At 46.2% G+C, this 21,316-nt stretch overlaps 1 protein-coding gene across 1 annotated transcript; it reads right to left on the bottom strand.

The window, feature by feature from the left end:
* Positions 1-967: 967 nt before the first annotated feature.
* CFAP107 (cilia and flagella associated protein 107) lies at positions 968-13,530 on the bottom strand. Its single transcript, XM_055331713.1, has 4 exons — positions 13,417-13,530; positions 5,433-5,546; positions 1,841-2,018; positions 968-1,149 (listed from the first exon to the last, which is right to left on the bottom strand). The coding sequence occupies exons 1-4, from the start codon at positions 13,528-13,530 to the stop codon at positions 968-970; spliced, it is 588 nt and encodes a 195-aa protein (XP_055187688.1).
* Positions 13,531-21,316: the final 7,786 nt, after the last annotated feature.

Raw genomic sequence — 21,316 nt, 5'->3', positions numbered from 1 at the left:
CACTTCTCTCTGATTCAGAAGTGGGAGTAGCTGAGTTCTGGGAAGATTAAGAGGTCTTTGGGCATCGAGGTGGGTTGGGGTCTGGGACGGAGGTCCACCTTGGGGCAGGGATTTGGGGGAGCAGCTAGATGGAGGCTCAGAGTGTGGAACAGGACCGGGTCGTGGTTGAGTGGGGTGCAGCCCCCCAAGAGACAACGGTTCATTCGTTCGTCCAGCCGAGGATCACTCAGCGTCAGCAATACGCCACGCGTGGCGCTTACGGTTAACGCGGATAATCAGGGTGGAGGCAGAAGGCAGGGAAGGCGGTTTGGAGACAGCCCCGGCAGGCAAGGCAGATGCAGGCTGGCCATTCCAGTCAGAGGCTGGACTCCACCAGGGGACCCCATCCTGGGCGAGGACAGCACCATGTCCCTGCGCCAGGGCAGGTCCCCGGTTCTCCTGTCGCACGGGGGGTGCCATCCTCACTCTGCAGCACTCACTGACTCCCCCTCCTCAAACTCGGAAAAGGTTTGAGAGCTCAGAGGTGGAAGGGACATGCTGTGTGTCTTCCCTCCCTCTGAGCCCTGGGTTCAGTGCACGCCCGGGGTCGGGGGGGGGGACCCCGACGGCCTCTCCTGCAGGGACATCTGCTCTCCCGTGGAGTTCCTCAGTGGGTCTCCTAGTCGGCTCCCCCCCTGTATGGACCTGGCGCTCCTGGAGGGTACGCACCACGCTGTGAGAACCCGCCCGAGCCATGTTACCTCGCTGGGCCTCAGTTTCCCCTCATGAGAACCGAGGGAGAGGCCCTCTGACATTCTGCAGAATTCCTCATACACACGACACTCCAATCCGCCCAAGAGCTTTAATTGTGGGATGGAAAAGAAAGGAACCCGAGGGTTTGGAGGCGGGTGGGAGCGCGCCTGGGCCGGATTCAATGCCCCGGGGGCTCCGGTGGGTTCTGGCCGCACTGCCCGTGGCGTGGCAGTTGTCAGAGGCGCGGGACAGGGTGCAGGCGAGGGGGGGGCACGGGGATGGCATGCTCCCGCCGGGACATAGCACACACGGGCGGGCTGGGGTAGGATGAGGTGTAAATGCTCTCCCACGGGGCAGCCTTGGGTGCCAGCCACCTCCGCTTCAGCTGTTCGTAGAGTCCATAGTTTGTAGGGGGAGCTGCAAGAGAAAGCAGGGTGTGGGTGGACAGGGCGCGGGCTGGCCAGGGGACCGTGCGGTGCGGGCTCCAGGGGGAGGAGGGCTCGCGGGGGAGGCGGCTCAGGCGGGGCTCACTCCCCGCTGGTCCTCGGAGAGGTGACCCCCGACTGGTCGGGATGGCCCTGTGGGCTCCTGGGGAGCCGCGCTACCCCAGTCCAGGCTCGGGAGACCGAGCCCCAAGAGAAAGCCCTGCAGGAGCAGTGCGCAGCGACAGGCAGCTCACCGTGGAGCCCGGTCCCTCTGCATCGAGGGCGGAGCCCCGGCAGCTGATGCAAAGAATGAGGGCGCCGGCGTGTCAAGCGGATGGAGGCGCCCTCTTATCAAAACCCCTTGCTGCTGGAAGGACCAAATCCACACTCCTGCTCCCTCCACCTCAACCCACTGGAATGACAACTCCCCAAAGGCAGGAATTCCTCCCTGCTCATCACTCTCCGTCCCCAGGTGCCACATCAGGGCAGGGCACCTGGAGGTAATAGTCACTATGCCAAGATGACTGATCTGAGGGCAGGGATGCCGCTCCCGCCACCTGTGCTCCGGGTAAACCGTGCTACCGTGGTGCCCAGCGAGGCCTTCACCCCCGGGCCCCTCGGGTCGGGCCCCTGTGCTCGGCCTGGACGCCGTGGCCCCTCGTGTCCCCGCACACGGCGAGTACCGAGAAGGGGGAAGTCCGATCTCTCCGGGAGCCACAGCAACTGGTGCCCGTTCCAGGTGCGCCGTGCGGGCAGCGCCGGGTTGTGACTACGCCGGTTGTAATGGTCGTCGTACGTGCTGATCAGATGGCGGCGGCAGGGCTCCTGGTGACCTGCCAGCAGGTGTCTGTGCGGGAGGCCCTGGAGGGACAGGCGCAGGGGCTGTTACCCGGGGCCAGGCATCCCCATGGCGGTGGCCGCTGGGGGTGTCGCCGCCTGGACCCTTGGGGCCACCGCACGGGACACGCAGCTGCCCAGCCCACCGCCACCCAGCTCACCTGCCACACACACATCCCAGCTTAGCCGCGCTCAGCTCTCCGTCTGGGGACCCCCAACCCAGGCCAAGTGGGTTCATCCCTGGAACAGGCTGCCGGGGGCCCGCCAGAAAGAAAGGAGGACACGCAGCTGAACGGGAGGGTCGGGGTCACCCCACCGCGGCCCTTGGGGCTGCAACTACACCCTCTGACTTGTCTCTAGCCTCCTCCATCCGAGTGCCCATTTCCATGGCGGGTGCAAGACGTTGAATACAGAGCCTGGCATGTGCACCTTGTACTGCAGTCAGTTGCTGTGGGAAGAGTCAGAGAACGGCCCATAAATCGCCTTCTCCTGCAAAGGATTTATGGCTCCCTCCGCTGGAAACTTCTCTGGTGGGAGTTATTTACAAGGAGAAGAAAGCCGCGTCCTCCTTACTCTGGGACGTTTGCCTGCTTCAGTGCTTTTCCTAAGAAAATCCTCTTGGCCCTGGAAGGGAATCTTGGAGGCCTGGGCTGATTTACAGGGGAGGATAATGTGGATTTCCATGCCTGTGCTCCTGTCTGGAGCAAACAGGGAGGTCTGTGTCTGCCGTGGTCTGGAAGTGCCGCCTGCACATAATATTTCAAGTGGTGGTTCCATAAATAAGTCAGATCACAATGCCAAAGGGAGACGAGGGGGACAGGCACAGACATTAGGCAGGGGTTCCCAAGATCCACATCACCAGGTGCCCGGAGTGGGTTTCCAATGCCCGGGAAGGCAAGTTGGAGGGGTTCCCAGGAACCAAGGGACGTGCTGACGAGGTGTCACGGCAGGGAAGAGAGAGAGGGATTTTCATGCTGCTCTTCCTGATCCAGGGCTTGGCCCTGCTGTCTCGGTTATGGGGCTAGGATTTCTGTTCTGATGAGACATGGTTAGGTGACGGGTAGAGAGACAACTGCCTTTGAAAGAAGCGATCTTGAAAGTTTATTAGTTTCCGTTCCCCAGAGGAGGGGGCCCGCTGCACCCCACAGGGCCACAGAGGGCAGCGCCAGGCTCACGGAAGGAGCAGGAGAGACAGAGAGACGAGAGAGAGAGAGAGAGAGAGAGAGAGAGAGAGCGCATGGCCCGGGGCGTCCATGTGGTTTCCAAGGAAAGGAACAGGTGAGGCAGGGTAGGGAGGTTGAGACGGTTAGGATTGCGGCGTTTGAATGATTTCAGCAGGCTCTGGGTTAAAGGGGTGACTCTGGTTGTAGGTGCCCGGCCCTGCAGTGATTTAGGGCAAAGGGATGTTGGCTTGTCATGTGAGCCTTACACAAAAGAGGTGGGTGTGGGCTCTGGATTGGTTGGCCTGTATCCCAAAGGTGTGCCTCCGGGCAGGCTGTTTACTGTCTGTAGGAACTCGCTAGCCCCGGGAGGGCAGTCTGGCCAGGATTAGCACGGCCCCTAAGACATCAAACCATCTAAAATACAGAACATAAAAAAATGCGATGAATATACCTGCCTGGGGCGGGGAGCACAGGGAAGGGGTCCTCTGGGGGATGCTAACCCCGTCTAGTCTATCTCGATTTAAGGGGCGCATCAGCGTTTGGCCAGGAAGGAAGTGCAAAGCGGGGATGGGGACCGGGTGTCGCAGGAGGAAGGGCTGAGTGAAGCCGAGCGACATCCAGGGTCTCCCGGCACACAGATTTGAACGGAGTCCTTCGAAGTGAATATCTGATTGCGTGGCTCTATTTTGTGTATGTGCTGGGGGGGGGGAGTCCTTAATTTTAATCAGATTATGTAAGGATTTATTTATTCACTATTTTAGAGAGAGAGAGCAGGGGGAGAGAGAGAGGGAGAATGTTAAGCAGACTCCCCGCCGAGCGCAGAGCCCAACTCGGGGCTCGGTCTCAGCCACCCCGCAATCACGACCTGAGCCGAAACCAGGGTTCAGATGCTTAACCGCCTCAGCCACCAGGCGCCCCTTAACCGGATTCTATATACGTGTGTGTGGTTATCTCCTCATCAGGGGTCTGTAATGAGTCCAGAGGGCACTAATGTGTATTGAGAACTAGGCCGAGAGCCTCATATATACCGATGCTTGGGCACCGGGAGCCCCAGATCCTGGGTTCTTATCCTGACTTCCTCACGTTAACGCGCGTTTGTGCCTTCAGCGCACACTAATGGTAAAGATCGGCAGCCGCAGAGCGTCAGCGCGACCCGGGGATGTCGGTGCCATCCGGAGATGCCAGCTCGGGGCTGAAACTTGGGCGCTGTTTATACGGAGACGGCTCCCAAACGCAGGCGGCAGAGAGGCGACCCCAGCAGACCAGGAGGGGGGATTCGAGGACACTTCCTGAGTGATTTGCCCATCAGCCACCTGCTTAGCCCCTTACCCACCAGCTACACAGTCTGGGACAAGACATCTGCCTCACCCGGGGCACTTTTTACTTGAAAATGAGGGTGCTGGGAGCGGAACAATCTCCTGGGTCCCTTCCAGCTCCAAACTGCTCCCCTTCCAACAATGTCCACCCTGAGTTTAGGCAGGTATGGGGGTGGGGGCGGGGTGGGGCAGGTGTGTCCTGAGGTCGCAGTGGCTGCTTCCTGCTGGGGGGGGGGGGCTGCAACACAGCGGCTCACAGCCTGGCACTCCGTTTTTATTTATTATTATTATGTTTGTATTATTTTTTATTGGGGTTCGATTTGCCAACATATAGTATAACACCCAGTGCTCATCCCATCACGTGCCCTCCTCAGGGGGAATGGTCCTTGACTTTTTATACAAAAGGCCAGGGCAACCCCGGGTGGCTCAGTGGTTTAGCGCCGCCTGCAGCCCAAGGTGTGACCCTGGAGTCCTGGGATCCCTGCAGGGAGCCTGCTTCTCCCTCTGCCTGTGTCTCTGCCTCTCTCTCTCTGTCTCTCATGAATAGATAAATGTTAAAAATCTTAAAAAAAAAAAAAAAGGCCAGGAAGCTGGGGCACAGATGATACAAAATACTCCCATCCAAGCATCACCTCACCTCCCGGAGGGCCTTATGGGATCCCCCACCGTGTTCCCCTCCATTGTTTGTTGCTTTGGTCCCTACACCCTTTACCTACACCCTGTTGGGAGAGTGTGGAGGAACAAGGAGGGGACCCGGGAAGTGCTGGGACAGGGCAGGGGGAAGGCTACCAGCCTGAGATTTGGCGGATCCTAAATAAAGGTGAGGCCATCTGCAGCCCCCGGGTTGGGGAGTGCTGGGGACTACTCCCCTGCCCCTAGGGTGGGACAGAGCTGGCAGGTGGTGTCTCCTGAGCGCTGGGGGAGCCCAGGCCCGAGTGTGGGGCCCCCACTCCTCTTACCTCAACTCTCCTCTTGCCATACCACCTGGAGATCTGGTCCGGCCTGTGGCCTGCGAAGGGCACATACTCTTTTCTGTAAATGCTCTGAGGTGTTTTCTCAGTGGCTTTGGTGAACTGGAAAAGATGAAATATTTAGGATGACTCATGCGACGCACCTTCTCACACGTCTGGCGCATCCCCTCCCCTCCGGGCTACAGGAAGCGGAGCCCAGGGCATCCTGCACAATGCAGGCTTCATTTTGCTCCCTCCCCTCCAGAGTTTGCAAAGGACCCTCGCTCAGGCACTGGGCACCCCATCCCTCAGGAAAGCTGTTCCTCGGGCACCTGACCATTCCTCATGTCTGCACCTGTTCCCTTCGACTTCTCTCTCCGTTTGCCCCTCCTGCTTGCCTCCTTCCTCTCTCTTGCTTCCCTGTTTTCCACTCTCCCCCACCCCCCATCTTTTGTTTCCTGGTTCACTTTTTAAAATTTTACTGTGGTCAAATATACATAACAAAATTTACCATTTTAATCATTTTTACATACAGAGTTCTGTAGCATGAAGTACACTACGTGGTTGTGCAACCATCATCATCATCTGTCTCCAGAACTTCTTCATCTTCTCAAACTCTGAACCCCTTAGACAGCTCCCTCCCGCAGCCCCTGGCACCCACCATTCTGCTTTCTGTCTCTACGAATTGGACCGCTCTAGGGACCCCATGCGAGTGGAATCATATACAGCGTCTGTCTTTTGATGCCTGGCTTATTTCACTTAGCATAGCGTCTTCGAGGTTTACCCCCATTGTAGCCTGTGTAAGAATTTTCTTCCTTTTAAAGGCTGAATAATGACTGCTTCATTGTATGCATGCGCTACGTTTTGCTTATCCATCCCACACTGTGAATACTGTGAGCATGGATGTGCGAATCTCTCTCTTCCAAATCCCACTTTCGGTTCTTTTGGGTATAAACCCAGAAATGGAATTGCTGGATCGTATGGCCATTCTACGCTTACTGTTTTTCAAGCAATTGCCATACTGTCCACCAGAGCAGGTGCACTGTTTTACATTCCCGCTGATCATGCACAAGGGTTCCAGTTTCTCCACGTCCTTCCCAACACCTGCTACTTTCTTTTTCTCTTTTTCTTTTTTTTTTTTTAACCATAGCCATCCTAATGTGTGCAAAGTGGTATCTTACGGTTTTGATTTGCTTTTCCCTAATGAATGGTGATGCTGGGCATCTTTTCATGTGCTTATTGTCCATTTGCATAACTTAGAGGAATATCTGTTCAAAAATTTTTCCCCCATTTTTAATCGTTTGGGTTTTTTTGTCGTTGAATTGTAGTTCTTTATATATCTTGGATATTAATCCTTTGTAATATACAAGATTTACAAGCATTTTCTCCCATTCCATGACTTACCGTTTCATTCTGTTGATACTGTTCTTTGATGCATAAAAGTCTTCAATTTTGAGTAAAATCCAATTGATCTATGTTTTCCTTTTGTTATCTATGATTTTGGTGTCCTCTCCAAAACAATCATTGCCAAATTCAATGTCACGAAGCTTTTCTCCTATGTTTTCTTCTAAGAGTTTTACAGTTTTAGCTAGGTTTTTGATCCATTTTGAATTAATTTTTCTATGTAGTATAAGGTAAGGGTCCAATTTCACTCTTTCACATTTGGTTATGCAGTTTTCTCAGCACCGTTAGTTGAAAAGACTGTCCTTTTGCCGTTGAACGATTTTGCCATCTCTGCTGAAATCATTTGGCCAGATATGTGAGGGCTTATTTCTGATCTCTTTATCCTATACCATTAGTTTATATGTCTGCCTTTATGCCAGTATGCCAATATTTGGTTACTGTAGCTTTGTAGTAATTTTTGAAATCAGAGAACATGGGCCCTCCAACTTTGTACTTCTTTTCAAGATTGTTTTGACTATTCAGTTTCTTGAGACTCCAATGAATTCTAGGGTGGATTTTTTAATTTCTGCAAAAAAAAAAAAGAAAAAAGAAAAAAAAACCCGAAATCATAAGGACTGTGTTGATTTTGCAGGCCATTTTTAGGTAGTATTGATGTCTTAACAATATTATGTCTTCCAATCCATGAACATAGGACATCTTTCCACTTATTGGTATGCTTTATTTCTTTCAACAATATTTTGTAGTTTTGCCTCTGTGGTTAAGTTTGTTCCTAAGTATTTTATTCTTTGTAGTGTTATTGTAAGTAGAATTGTGGTGTTTTTTTTAGTCCCCCTTTTAGATAGTCATTGTCAGTGTATAGAAATACAACTGATTTTTGCATGTTGATTTTTATCTTGCTACTTTGCTAAAATCATTTATTAGCTTTGATAGTTTTTTCTGGGTTTTTTTGTTTGTTTTGTTTGCGTATGTGTTGTTTCTAAGGTTTGGTACAAATAATCTGCAAACAGAGATAATTTTACTTCTTCCTTTCCAATTTCTGTGCATTTTATTTCTTTTTCTTGCCTGCTTGCCCTGGCTAGAACTTATAATGCTGTGTTGAATAGAACTGAACTGGCAAAGCAGACATTCTCATTCCTGATCTCAGAGGAAAGAAGTGAAGCCATCTAGTCATGAACTTTTATTTTGGAGATGTTTTCGTTCCTTACTAGCTATACATCTATTCAGATTTTCCATTCCTTCATGACCCTTTCTTCAATACATACTGTCATTTTTTGGCTCTTACAACAATTTTTTACTTAAAGCCTTTTTTTTTCTATGAATCAGTAGAGCCAATGTACTCTCTTTTGGTTCCTATTTGGATGGGTATCTTTTTCAGTCTTTTCCCTTTCAACCTATGCACGCCCTTAGATTTAAAGACAGTCTCATATCTACACATTCAATGAAATCCTTATCAAAATACCATGGACTTTATCCAGAGAGTTGGAACAAATAATCTTAAGATTTGTGTGGAATCAGAAAAGACCCCCAAAAGCCAGAGGAATATTGAAAAAGAAAACCAGAGCCGAGGGCATCACAATGCTGGATTTCAAGTTGTACTACAAAGCTGTGATCATCAAGAGAGTGTGGTTCTGGCATAAAAACAGACACATAGATCAATGGAACAGAATAGAGAACCTGGAAATGGACCCTCAACTCTATGGTCAACTAATATTCAACAAAGCAGGAAAGACCTTCCACTGGAAAAAGGACAGTCTCTTCAATAAATGGTGCTGGGAAAATTGGGACAGCCACGTGCAGAAGAATGAAACTAGACCATTCTCTTACACCGTACACATAGATAAACTCAAAATGGATGAATGATCTAAATGTAAGACAAGAATCTATCAAAATCCTAGAGGAGAACACAGGCAACACCCTTTCTGAACTTGGTCACAGCAACTTCTTGCAAGATACATCCACGAAGGCAAGAGAAACAAAAGCAAAAAATGAACTATTGGGACTTAAGATAAAAAAGCTTCTGCGCAGCAAAAGAAACAGTCAACAAAACTCAAAGACAACCTACAGAATGGGAGAAGAGATTTGCAAATGACCTATCAGATAAAGGGCTAGTATCCAAGATCTATAAAGAACTTATTAGACTCAACAGCAAAGAAACAAACAATCCAATCATGAAATGGGCAAAAGACATGAACAGATATTTCACAGAGGAAGACAAAGACGTGGCCAACAGGCACATGAGAAAATCCTCCGCATCACTGGCCATCAGGGAAATACAAATCAAACCCATAATGAGATCCCACCTCACACCAGTGAGAATGGGGGAAATCAACAAGGCAGGAAACAACAAATGTTGGTGAGGATGTGGGGAAGGGGGGACCCTCTTGCACTGTTGGTGGGAATGTGAACTGGTGCAGCCACTCTGGAAAACTGTGTGGAGGTTCTTCAAAGAGCTAAAAATAGATCTGCCCTACGACCCAGCAATTGCACTGCTGGGGATTTACCCCAAAGATACAGATGCAGTGATACACCGGGACACCTGCACCCCGATGTTTATAGCAGCAACGTCCACGATAGCCAAACTGTGGAAGGAGCCTCGGTGTCCATCAACAGATGATGGATAGAGAAGCCGTGGCCTGTGTACAGGGGGTATCACTCAGCCGCCAGAAACAACGACGACGTGGCTGCAGCTGGAGGGTGTGATGCTGCGTGAAGTCAGTCAGTCGGAGAAGGACAATGAGCATAGGGTCTCACTCACACGGGGAATATAAGACCTAGTAGAAGGGATCGTAGGGGAGGGAGGGGAGCTGAGGGGGAAACATCAGAGGGGGAGACAAACCACGGGAGACTCCTGACTCTGGGAAGCGACCAAGGGGCAGTGGAAGGGGAGGCGGGAGGGGGTTGGGGGTGACTGGGTGACTGGCACTGAGGGGGGCATGTGACGGGATGGGCACTGGGCGTGATGCTGTATGTTGGCAAATCGAACTCCAATAAAAACATATACAAAAAATAAAGACAGTCTCAAAAATGGAATATAGTTGCATCCTAAATTTGGGTCTCCCCCCCCCCTCATTTTGCCATTCTATGCCTTTTCATTGAAAGGTTAATCTATTTACATTTAAAGTAATTACTGTCAGGGGAGGACTTTCTTCTGCCATTTTATTATTTGTTTTCTTACAGGATTTTTTTTTTGTCCCTCATTTCCTCCATTACTAACTTTGTTTGTGTTGATTATTTTCAGTGACAATTTTTATTTCCTCCTCATTTCCTTTCGTGTATATTCTAGAGCTATTTTTTTGTAGTTATCACGAGGATTGCATATAACATCCTGAAGTTAAAACAATCTTTTTTTAACAACCTATTTTAAATTGACACTAATTTGACTTAGCTCATATATTAACACTCTTTTTTTTTTTTTTTTTTTTTTACACAGCCCTTCCATCTCCCATTTTATGTTACTGGTGTCATAAACTCCAAGTTGATATATTTTGCACCCATTAACACGGATTTTTTTTTATAATTTTTTAAAATTTATTTATGATAGGCACACAGTGAGAGAGAGAGAGGCAGAGACACAGGCAGAGGGAGAAGCAGGCTCCATGCACCGGGATCCCGACGCGGGATTCAATCCCGGGTCTCCAGGATCGCGCCCTGGGCCAAAGGCAGGCGCCAAACCGCTGCGCCACCCAGGGATCCCTTAACACGGATTTATAATTATTTTTATGCATTTGTTTTTTAAATCCTATAGAAATAGTGGAGTTACAAACCAAAATTATGATAATAGTGGTTTTTATATTTGTCCACGTGTTTATCTTTACCAGAGGTCTTTATTTCATACAGCTTTGAGTGACTGTCTAGCATTGCTCCATTTCTTTTTTTTAAAAGATTTTATGTATGTCATGATAAACAGAGAGGGGGGCGAGGCGGGGCAGAGGGAGGAGCAGGTTCCATACAGGGAGCCCGATGCGGGACTTGATCCCAGGACTCCAGAATCACACCCTGGGCCGAAAGCAGATGCTGAACCACTGAGCCACCCAGGGAATCCCCTCATTGCTCCATTTCTTGTAGGGCAGGCCTAGTGGTAATGAACTCCGTCAGCTTTGGTTTATCTAGGGATGCTTTAGTTTTTCCTTCATTTTCGAAAATTGGTTTTGCTAGCTATAGTATTCTCAGTTGGTAAGTGTGTGTGTATGTTGGGTTGGTTTTGGGGTTTTTTTTATCATTTAAATATATCACCCTACCTCCTTTCGGCCTGCAAGATTTCTGCTGAGAAATCTACTGATAATCTTATAATCTAATAATCTTATAAAGGCTGCTTCGTACTTGAGTCATTTTGATCTCAACAGGTTGAGTATATGTCTTTTGTGTGGGTCTTACCAGATGTTTCCTATTGGAGTTTATGGAGCTTCTTAGATTTGTACACCCATGTCTTATCTTTAAATTCAGAAAATTTTCAGCCATTATTTCTTCAAATATTCTTTCTGTTCTTCTCTCTTTTTTCTCCCATAATATGTATACTGGTCTACACGATGGTAACTCTGTTCTCATTTCTTTATTCCTTTTTTTTTTCCTCCTCAGACTCAAGAATTTCAAATGATCTCTCTTCAAGTTCTCTGATTCTTTCTTTTGCCTGTTCAAGTCCACTGCCAAACACCTCTAATGAATTTTTTCAATGTAGTTATTGTATTTGTCGATTCCATAATTTCTGTTGATATTTTTTATAATTTCTATTTTTATTGATACTCTCATTTTGTTCATATATTATTTTCCCAATTTCCTTTAGTTCTTGCTCATGTTTTCTTTGAGCTCTTTATGCATATTCGAGGTGGTTGTTTTAAAGTTTTTGTCCAGTCCATTTAAAGGAGGGTCTCCACCAACAGGTCATGTTCCAAGGTAAGTGAAGGCTTAAGTTCTCAGGAGTTTTCTGAACTTACATCTTGCCTGAACCCGTATGTGTGTGTGTGCGTGTGTGTGTGTGTGTGTGTGTGGTGTGTTTTTTATTTAATCTTTATACGCAGCTATATTTAAATGCCTTATTTTCCCAAAGAGTGTATTTCCTGCTTCTTCTCAAGGCCTTTTATGTTCTGTTGCATTCCTCCACCTGTAATCTCTGGCCTCAGACCTCCACAGGTCTGTTGTGCCCTAGAAGCTTTCACCAACTGTAACCACCCCCACTTTTAACACATTTTCTTAGCCTGAAACATGAACTATGACATTTCTCCCTATTTGAGCTCTCAGTTAAGCAAAACAGAGACACAAATTCCTCAAGCAGCGTCTAGACAGATTAAAATATTGCTCTAAAAAAAAATAAAAATAAATAAAGTAAAATAAAATAAAATAAAACAAAATAAAATGTTGCTTCCTATTTCTGGGTTCAAGGGAGGGAACTGGGAGCTGAGCCATTGCTTCTCTTACCCTACACCATGCTGTTCTAAGGAGAAAATGAGAAAAAAGCAAGTAAAAATACCATGGCATTTCCTACCATTTTGAATGTGACTTTTTCTAAACTGGGCATTTGTGTGGTTGCTGCGGACCTCTGACAGCTTTTCAGAGCTCTTCCATAGTTATTTTAGGTAGGCTATAGTTTTTTTTTTTTTTTTTTTTTAAGTGTTTCTGTGGGAGAATAAGGAGCTAGAGCTTATTAGTCTGCCATGTTTCTCATATCACTCCAACTCTGCTCTCTTTATGCAATCTCTTCTGGGCATAGGAGTAACTGATAGTATCCTAGAGGGATTGCTCAGCCAGTCCTCCTTGCCCTTGGACCTTCCCTTACACACACCTGCTCCCCAAATAAGGCCAAGTGCAATGAGAGCGAGCAATGGCCACAGGCCACATTTAGCTGGAGGGGTGGTGAATGCCTATGTTCTCCCTGAAAACAGCCTTTTCCAGTTCTCAGAAGTCACCATCAACCTTCCCCACGCTTACACCAAAGCTGCCAATTATGTATCGCCATATTTTCCTTGCCCATTTCCCGAGAAGATGGAAGGATATCTACATGTCTCTGCAGAAATTTAAGTGGCTCAGTCTTGATTGTCACAAATAAAGATACTCAATTTCAAGTAGGCCAATTCAGGCAAAGTATTTTTGTGTTGGCCTTTAAAGCACGTGGGGACACCAAGAGCCCATGTGTTCTGTTTTGAAAGTAAAAACTGAAATGCTCAGTCAGGGCAAGGTTGTGGAACAGGTGTCAGAGGGCAGCAGCTCATCCAGGGACATCAGGGCTGGGACGGGCAGGGGGTAAGTACCACACTCTGGGAAGGGCCAGGCCCGGGATATAGCAGGTGTTCTTCATCTCAAGGTGCAGAGGAATTAGGAACAAGGAACGCCAGATGCCTAGGCACACTCCGCTGAAAGTAATGCTGTGAGTCACAACTCTGTTGACAACTCTGCTACAGCATTTTCAAGATTTCACGGGGACTTTAATGATTGCTTGAATGTAACTCCTCTGTGAAGAGCACAGACTCTATTACCACATTCTTAAGACATAACCACCTGTGGCCCTTAATTTGGAAATAGTAATGACCTCATTCCTACCTCTGCCTGCCTGGCCATCCCTAAGCCCTCTGTCCATTTTCCCCCAGGGGTTCCTTACCTTCCTCCTCTCTTCCACCCAGTTTCCAGTGAGCACTCGGGTTGAATACTTGGTCTCAACCTTCCAGCTTGGGGTAGAGAATGGGTGTGGACTTACTGCGCTCAAAAACTGCATGGTAACTGTTTGCTCCAAGTCTTTTGACTTGACACAGTTTCAGGTTTCGGGAGTGGGGAGACGTTATGCAGTTGCTGAGTTTAAGGAGTCTTTTTCATCTTCCCAGTCACCCTTCTGGGTGCGTATATGTGACACCCTGCCAGTTTCACAAAAATGGCCTGAGAGTCTACTTTCAGCCTCCAGGGAGAAGTGATGTGATCTTGGATTGCCTACTGTTGACTGTCTCCATGGTGATAGGCTGTGCATGTAAATATTCTCCTTAAGGGGGAAGCTGATTCTTCAGGAGCAAAACTGACCCCTTCAAAGCAAATCAAACCAACAATAACCACCACAAATGCAAGGCCAGAAGGTCCTCGTTTTAGTGGTGTCACCCCGTGAGAAGCATCATCCTTGGGGCACACTTACAAGGGTGAGTTGAGATGATCTCATTCTTTTTTTTTTAAGATTTATTTATTTATTTATTCATGATAGACATAGAGACAGAGGAAGAGACACAGGAGGAGGGAGAAGCAGGCTCCATGTCGGGAGCCCGACGTGGGACTCGATCCCAGGACTCCAGGATCGCACCCCGGACCAAAGGCAGGCACCAAACCGCTGAGCCACCCAGGGATCCCCAGATGATCTCATTCTATTACTAATTCTATTACTCTCAGGCTGATGTGCTAGGCCCATGTGGAGACATTTGTATATATTCAGTCATTTAATTCTCACAGCCACTATGAAGTAGGTGCTGGTATTATACTCATTTTATAGATGCGATCAGTGAAGCAAAGAGAGACTAAGTAGTTGTTTAAAGTCACATATGGGGGACAACTGGTATTTGAATCCATTCTGATTCAGGCATAGACCCCTGGGTTCCACTCAGTGCCTGCCTGCACCTTTGCTTAAGGGGTTTCCACAAAAAATCCCATCTTTGTGCTCAAACTGATACCATGTGGTTTATTCAGTTAGTCTTCATTCACACCCACAATCATTTTATTGAGCACGTGCTACATCTTGGGCATTGAGCTGTGGGTGTAATGCATCAGTAACTAGACCAGAGTCCCATTCCCACAGGGGGATCCCACTGAGGTTCAGTGGGAGAAAGGCCATTATTTTGTTTATTCACTAAGCAAAAATAAAAAGTCAGGAACCACCTAATTATCTATCAAGCGAGGACTGGTTCAATAAATTGTGACACATCCATAAAATGAAGTATTCTGTAGCTGTTAAAAAATGCTAACACAGGGGATCCCTGGGTGGCTCAGCGGTTTAGCGCCTGCCTTTGGCCCAGGGCGCGATCCTGGAGTCCTGGGATCGAGTCCCACGTCGGGCTCCCGGCATGGAGCCTGCTTCTCCCTCCTCCTGTCTCTCTCTCTCTCTCTATCATGAATAAATAAATAAATAAATATATATAAATAAATAAATAATAAATCTTTTAAAAAAATGCTAACACAGAAAGATGCCTATAATATGATTGAATTAAAGAAGTCGAGGGATCCCTGGGTGGCGCAGCGGTTTAGCGCCGCCTTCAGCCCAGGGCCTGATCCTGGGGACCCGGGATCGAATCCCACGTCAGGCTCCCGGTGCATGGAGCCTGCTTCTCCCTCTGCCTGTGTCTCTGCCCCCCTCTCTCTCTGTGTGTGACTATCATAAAAAAAAAAAAAGGATGTAGCTCCTTAAAAAAAAAAATAAAGAAGTCGAGCCCTATCGTCTCACTTGCCACAAATGAGGACATCCAATTTCAGGTGGGCCATTCAGAGACCATATTTTCCAACAGCCTTTAAACAAAAATACAGGAACTCCAAGAAACTATTTTTTCCCTCTTGAACTAACCATATGGGGGAAAGGACACAAAGACGACACCACAGAGCATGGCAAGCCTCTGTTTGGCAGGGACTCCAGTCTGGGCACTCGAGCCAGGAAGAGAGGATGTCCTTCCAATCCAAGTACAGGGGGGTCATGTGTTCTGTGTAATTCCATTTTTAAAAACTTTTCATATAAAATATAACATAATATTGGGATCCCTGGGTGGCGCAGTGGTTTAGCGCCTGCCTTTGGCCCAGGGCACGATCCTGGAGATCCGGGATCGAATCCCACGTCGGGCTTCTGGTGCATGGAGCCTGCTTCTCCCTCTGCCTGTGTCTCTGCTTCTCTCTCTCTCTCTGTGACTATCATAAATAAATAAAAATTAAAAAAAACATAATATGAACAAGTACATTAAAAATAAAGGTACAGATGAATGAATTATGGTAAAGCAAAACCCACAAAATCAGCATGGAGGTCAAGAGGAAGAGCAGTACCCACGCTCCAGAAGGGCCCCACATGCCTCCTCCCTTTCCAACCTGACTTCTGTAGCTGCCACTTCCTTGCTCTTTTTAAATACGCTGAACACCAAAGGATGCATTTCTATACCCTTATGCTTCGCCTCGCCTGTTTGTAGAGTTGGAATAAACGGAGCTGTATAGTATTCATTTGAGTCTGATTTCTTTTCTGCCATATATTTAATATTTTAAGATTCACTCATGTTGCATGTAGCTGTGGTTGCTAGGACCCTTTTGTACTGTCCCCTGCTGCCCAGGTCCAGCCATTTCTCTAGGGCAGTGGTTCTCAAATGCCTAGTTTCTTAAAAGTTATTGAGGAACCAAAGGGGTTTTGAAATATGTACTGTATTGTGGTCTGCGGCCAGGTCATAGCAGCCCAGGGGAGCCAACTGTGCCCATTTCTTCCCAACACTACATCCTGTAAAATCACTTTGGTAGCTCGAAATCATTCATGGTGGGAATATTTATATCACAGACTGGGCAAACCCAATAGGTTAACATAAATATATCAATTATTATTTATTGTTTTCGAAAAATTCCATCTGTGGTGATATATTGTTTTGTAGAAAGGAGAAAATCTAATCTCATATGGATATGTAGTTAGAAAAGAGAGAAATCTTTTAATAGACTTTGCAGCTAATTGTGGATATTCTGATACTACAGCAAAACCCAGTGAGTGGTAGTTTCTTAAAGGTCAGTTACAACGTGGAATCTGAATTTTTCAGTCAACTCTCTGAACTCTGTTACATTAAAATCCATGGGTTGCGCTTGTGTTTTGGGCAGATCTTTCAGTTATGTGTGATTTTGTGGCATTGTGGTGGTCATTTGGAATACATTGGTATCTTGAGCCATGCACATCTTCCAAACGTTGGCGTATTATATGATATTTTAAAAATTGGGTCACCTGGGTAGCTCAGTGGTTTGGCATCTGCTTTCTGCTCAGGGTGTGACCCCGGGGTCCTGGGATCGAGTCCCACACCGGACTCCCCACAGGCAGCCTGCTTCTCCCTCTGCCTGTGTCTCTGCCTCTCTCTGTGTCTCTCATGAATAAATAAATAAATAATATCTTTTAAAAAACTAAAATGAACCAGATTTTGTCTTTGTGTGTGTGTGTTTGTTTGGTAAAGTGTGTTTTTCTAGGAATTTACACATTGCATCTAAATTCTCAATTTTTAACAAATGTTATTCATAAATTCCTCTCATTATCTTTTTGATATTTCTAGGGTCTATAAAAAGTCCCTTTTTATATTTCTGGTATCTACCATTTGTGCTCCCCCTTTTCTTTATTGGTCTTACTAGATGCTTATCAATTTCTCAGTGTTTTCAGAGCCCAAACATGGCATTATTGATCATCTCTACTGTGTGGTTATTTTATATTATATTTTATATTTTAGAAACTTTTCCCAGAAAATATAAGAAATTATATAAAGATAATATATATATATATATTGATGTAATGCTTAATCTTTCAATCATTTTAGGAAATTCTCAGCCATTCTATGTTCAAATATCGCTACTGCCTCCTTTCTCTCTCCTTGCTTTCTGGGGCACCAGTTACATATTTGCTACACCTTCTCCCTGCACTTCTCAATGCCTCTTGTTCCCTCCCCTGTGTTTTCTACCTTTTGTCTCTTTGTGCTTGATTCTGAATAGTTTCTTCTGGCCTGTATTCCAGCTCACATATCCTCTCTCTTAAAAGGTAGAATTAAACCCACCCAGTGGATTTTTAGTTCCATCTGTTGCATTTCTCAGCTCTAATATTTCTGTTCGATTCATAGATATGCCATATTTACAGTTCCAAATTTTTAATTGTTCTACATTTTTAATTTTTAATTTATTTATTTCAGAGAGAGAAAGAGAGGGAGCAGGGAGACAGAGAGAGAGAATCTCAAGCCAACTCCCCACTGAGCACAGAGCCCAACACAGGGTTTGATCCCATGACTCCGAGATCATGACCTCAGCTGAAAACAAGAGTCAGATGCCCAACTGACTGAACCACCCAGGCACCCCCTACCTTTTGAATTTTTAAATTACCACTTTTTGCCTTCCAAATTTTCAAATCTATAGGTTTATAGATTATGCTTACATATTATATTTAAATGTACAGATTATATTTATAAATTGTGTATAGATTTACCTATTCTACTTATATAGATTATATGTATAAATATATTTATGTAAATTTTATCTCCCTAGACATAGTAAGCATAACTATTCTACTGTATATGACTCCTTTTATTTTTTATTTACTCTCTACACCCAGTGTGGGTCTCAAACTCACAACCCCAAGATCAAAATTCACACGCTCTTCCAGCTGAGCCACCCAGGGGCCCTCCTTTTTTTTTTTTTTTAAAGCTGTTGTTTCTGTGGCTTCTTTTTGCTAGTTTTTCTTTTCTATGTACCTGGTACCTGAAAAATTATTTGCAAAAATAATGTAGGATGACATTATCCTCCTGCAGAGATGACTGTCATTTGCTTTTCTAATCACTTGTGGACATTAGAAATTGGAGATCACGTCCATCTAGTTTAGGAGCAAACATTTTTGGTCATTGTATGATCCCAATACTGTGTGCTTAGCACTCTGTTAAAGGAACTACAGCAAGCTCTGCAAGCTCTGAGAAGGACCTAACCCTGCTTGGCTTTCCAAAGAAAGCAGAACCTAAGATGAGTCCGGAGAGAGAGATCGTGGATTGACTTCTCCCTTCCTGGTCCAGCATGGCCTAGAAACACTTCTTGAAGATGACCAATCTGCTTTGGGTCATTTCACAGAGAAGATAATGGTGGTGGGTGTTAGACTTGGAACTCAGACACATTTGGCTTGAACTTCCAGATTGCCCAAGTCAACCTTGGTTTCCTAATCTAAAACCTGGGAACGAATACCATGTGCACCATGAGATTATGAGAATGCAACGAAATGTCATCTATAAAACACTTCATAAGATGCCTGTCACAATAAGGAGTAGATAAATATTCAGTTCCTTCTTCCTTTTGTGCCTAAGCCAAGTTTATTTTAGTGACAAAATCCATTCCTTTCCCTATGATAGAGGAGCATATCTGGAAAGTTGGAAAATATGAGGGCTCTTTCTTATGACTAGAAATGCTTTGAAATGGAACCACACACTGTCTTATCTGATTCAACTCTGTGCAGTAATTTGCAAGACAACCAGCTACGATGTTGGGGCAGAGATATTCTATCCAGGGAATAGAGCAAGCCATGGCAACCGTGGGAATGAGGAGCCAATCTGCTGGCTTTGGCATCCTTTGCTTTCTTCTATGGGATGCAAAGATGTTTTGGAGGCACCAAACCAACAATGTTGCAGTCTGCCCCAACTCTTCAGCTGACTCTTGTAGAGGTTCATTTGAGTGAAGGAACTTTCCTTTTTAAAATACAAGCATGCGGTTGAGCATCTGGCTTTGGCTCAGGGCATGATCCCGGGGTCCTGGGATCGAGTCCCACTTCAGGCTTCCTGCATGGAGCCTGCTTCTCCCTCTACCTATGTCTCTGCCTCTGTGTGTGTGTGTCTTTCATGAATAAATAAATAAAATTTAATAAATAAATAAATAAAATAAAATACAAGCATGCCATACCAACTTGGTCTCACCCAGCTGATTCTCAAGCCAATTGATTTTCTTTTTGCCTTTGGGATTGATGGTTATAATCCATTGATTTCTCTCCCAGTTGAGATCTTCTGGGGAAAGGGAATGGGACAGACATCTCGGTAGCATCCACCAACATTTAAAATGTGCCCAGTTAACAGTTCTCCTTGAATCCATCACAGAATCACACATGCAGAAGGGGGCGTGTGCCGACACATTTACTGTGGATTTATTTATGAAAAACTAGAAAGAGATCAAAAGTGTCTACCACTTGGGAATGGCTAAGAACTATAAAATAGCCACATCAGGGAATACTATGCAGTAGCTAAAATGAGTAAGATAAATTTATATTGTTTACTAGGCTAGACCTCTAATGTGTATCATTGATTCAAGTGTCACAACATGTACAGAATAATATCTTTATGTACCAATATATGCAAAGTCATCCCACAAAATAATGCTTTACATATCTGTGTATGTAAAAGCATAGAAAAGGCTTTAAAAGATTGGAAGACCACCCTCTGTCAAAAAGGTGACAGTGGGTACCACCAGATATAAGCGGATAGAGTGAAGGAAGGGTGATCAAAAATGACTGTTAGCCTTATCTCCAGTATTTGAAGGTTTTATTTAACAAGATAATATTGTGAAGCCTGGGTAGCTCAGTTGGTTAAGCATCCGACTCTTGATTTCTGCTCAGGTCATGATCTCAGGGTTGTGAGATGGAGCCCTGTGTCTGGCTCTATGCTCAGGGGCAGAGTTTGCTCTTTCTCTCTCTCTCTCTCTCTCTCTCTCTCTCTCTCTAAAATAAAAAAAAATCTTTTAGGGGCACCTGGGTGGCTCAGTCGGTTAAGCATCTGCCTTCGGCTCAGGCCATCATCCCAGGATCCTGGGATCAAGCCCCATATCGGGCTCCCTGCGCAGTGGGGAGTCTGCTTCTTCCCCCTCTCTCTCTTCCCCTCCCCCCACTCATCTTCTCTCTCTCTCTCTCTCTCTCTCTCTCGCTTGCTTTTTCTCTCTTTCTCAAATAAATGATCTTCTAAAAAAAGGAAATGAAAAGAATATCTTTGTGTATCATGTATATAATTTAAAATTAATTTTTTAAGGTAGAATGGAAATCTTATGATTGAGAGCATGGTAAGCTGTAATATTGTCCAAACAATATCTGATGCCCCTCTCTGGGGAGAATGATGCTTCTCCGTCTCAACAAGGTCAGGCATGGCTGCATGACTTGGCCAGAGGAAGATGACCAGAAGCTTGAGGAGCCAGCATGTGATTTGCCATATTCTTGTCTCCTCTGCCATGAGACTGGAGACATTTAACAGACAGGCTGCTCCATCAGCCTGGAAGCTGGAGAAGACAATTGTGGAGCAGAGCTCCAGCTCACCCGTGAAGGCCGTGTGATGTGTAATGTGAGCAGGAATTAGACCTTTACTGTCATAAGCCACTGAGACCACGGGGCCACTTGTCATTGTGGCAAAACCTAACCTAGCCTGACTGACCAGGGATAACAGAGAGCCAGCAGTCACTCTGGAGCAGGGAGTGCAGGCAGAGAGGGAGACAAGGCTTGGGGCCAGAAAGGCAGGGAGGTCCTGAGTGGGGGTGTGAAGAACCCTGAGGGAGACACCAAAAGGGAAGTGGGGAGAAGAGCAGGAGAGACGAATTTTGCCCATTTTCCAACTTTGCTTTAGAACTTTGTCCTCAGTTGCCTACTGACGAATGAGAGCAATTTGGGATGCAACACATTGTCCTTTATCAGATGACGTTTGCTCCCTGGTGGTCTAGTGGTTAGGATTCGGCGCTCTCAGATGACGTTTGCCCTGGCCTAACTGGTAGATCTTTTCAGGGGAGTCCTGGGAATTTACTGAGAAAACACTTGGACAGTGTCA

The sequence above is a fragment of the Nyctereutes procyonoides genome, unplaced genomic scaffold (assembly GCF_905146905.1).
Source record: "Nyctereutes procyonoides isolate TBG_1078 unplaced genomic scaffold, NYPRO_anot_genome, whole genome shotgun sequence".
NCBI classification, from domain to species: Eukaryota; Metazoa; Chordata; class Mammalia; order Carnivora; family Canidae; genus Nyctereutes; species Nyctereutes procyonoides.
Note: the sequence above shows the minus strand (reverse complement) of the source record. Positions and strands in the feature narration are given on the sequence as shown.

Excerpts from the sequence above, each read along its gene's own strand:
- CFAP107 (XM_055331713.1), bottom strand. The coding sequence starts at position 13,530 with ATGCAGTTTTTGAGCGCAGTAAGTCCACACCCATTCTCTACCCCAAGC. Across the intron at positions 5,547-13,416 it reads GGGTGGAAGAGAGGAGGAAG|TTCACCAAAGCCACTGAGAA; the intron begins GTAAGGAACCCC and ends CATCTTTTCCAG. Across the intron at positions 2,019-5,432 it reads ATGGCAAGAGGAGAGTTGAG|GGCCTCCCGCACAGACACCT; the intron begins GTAAGAGGAGTG and ends CTGTCCCTCCAG.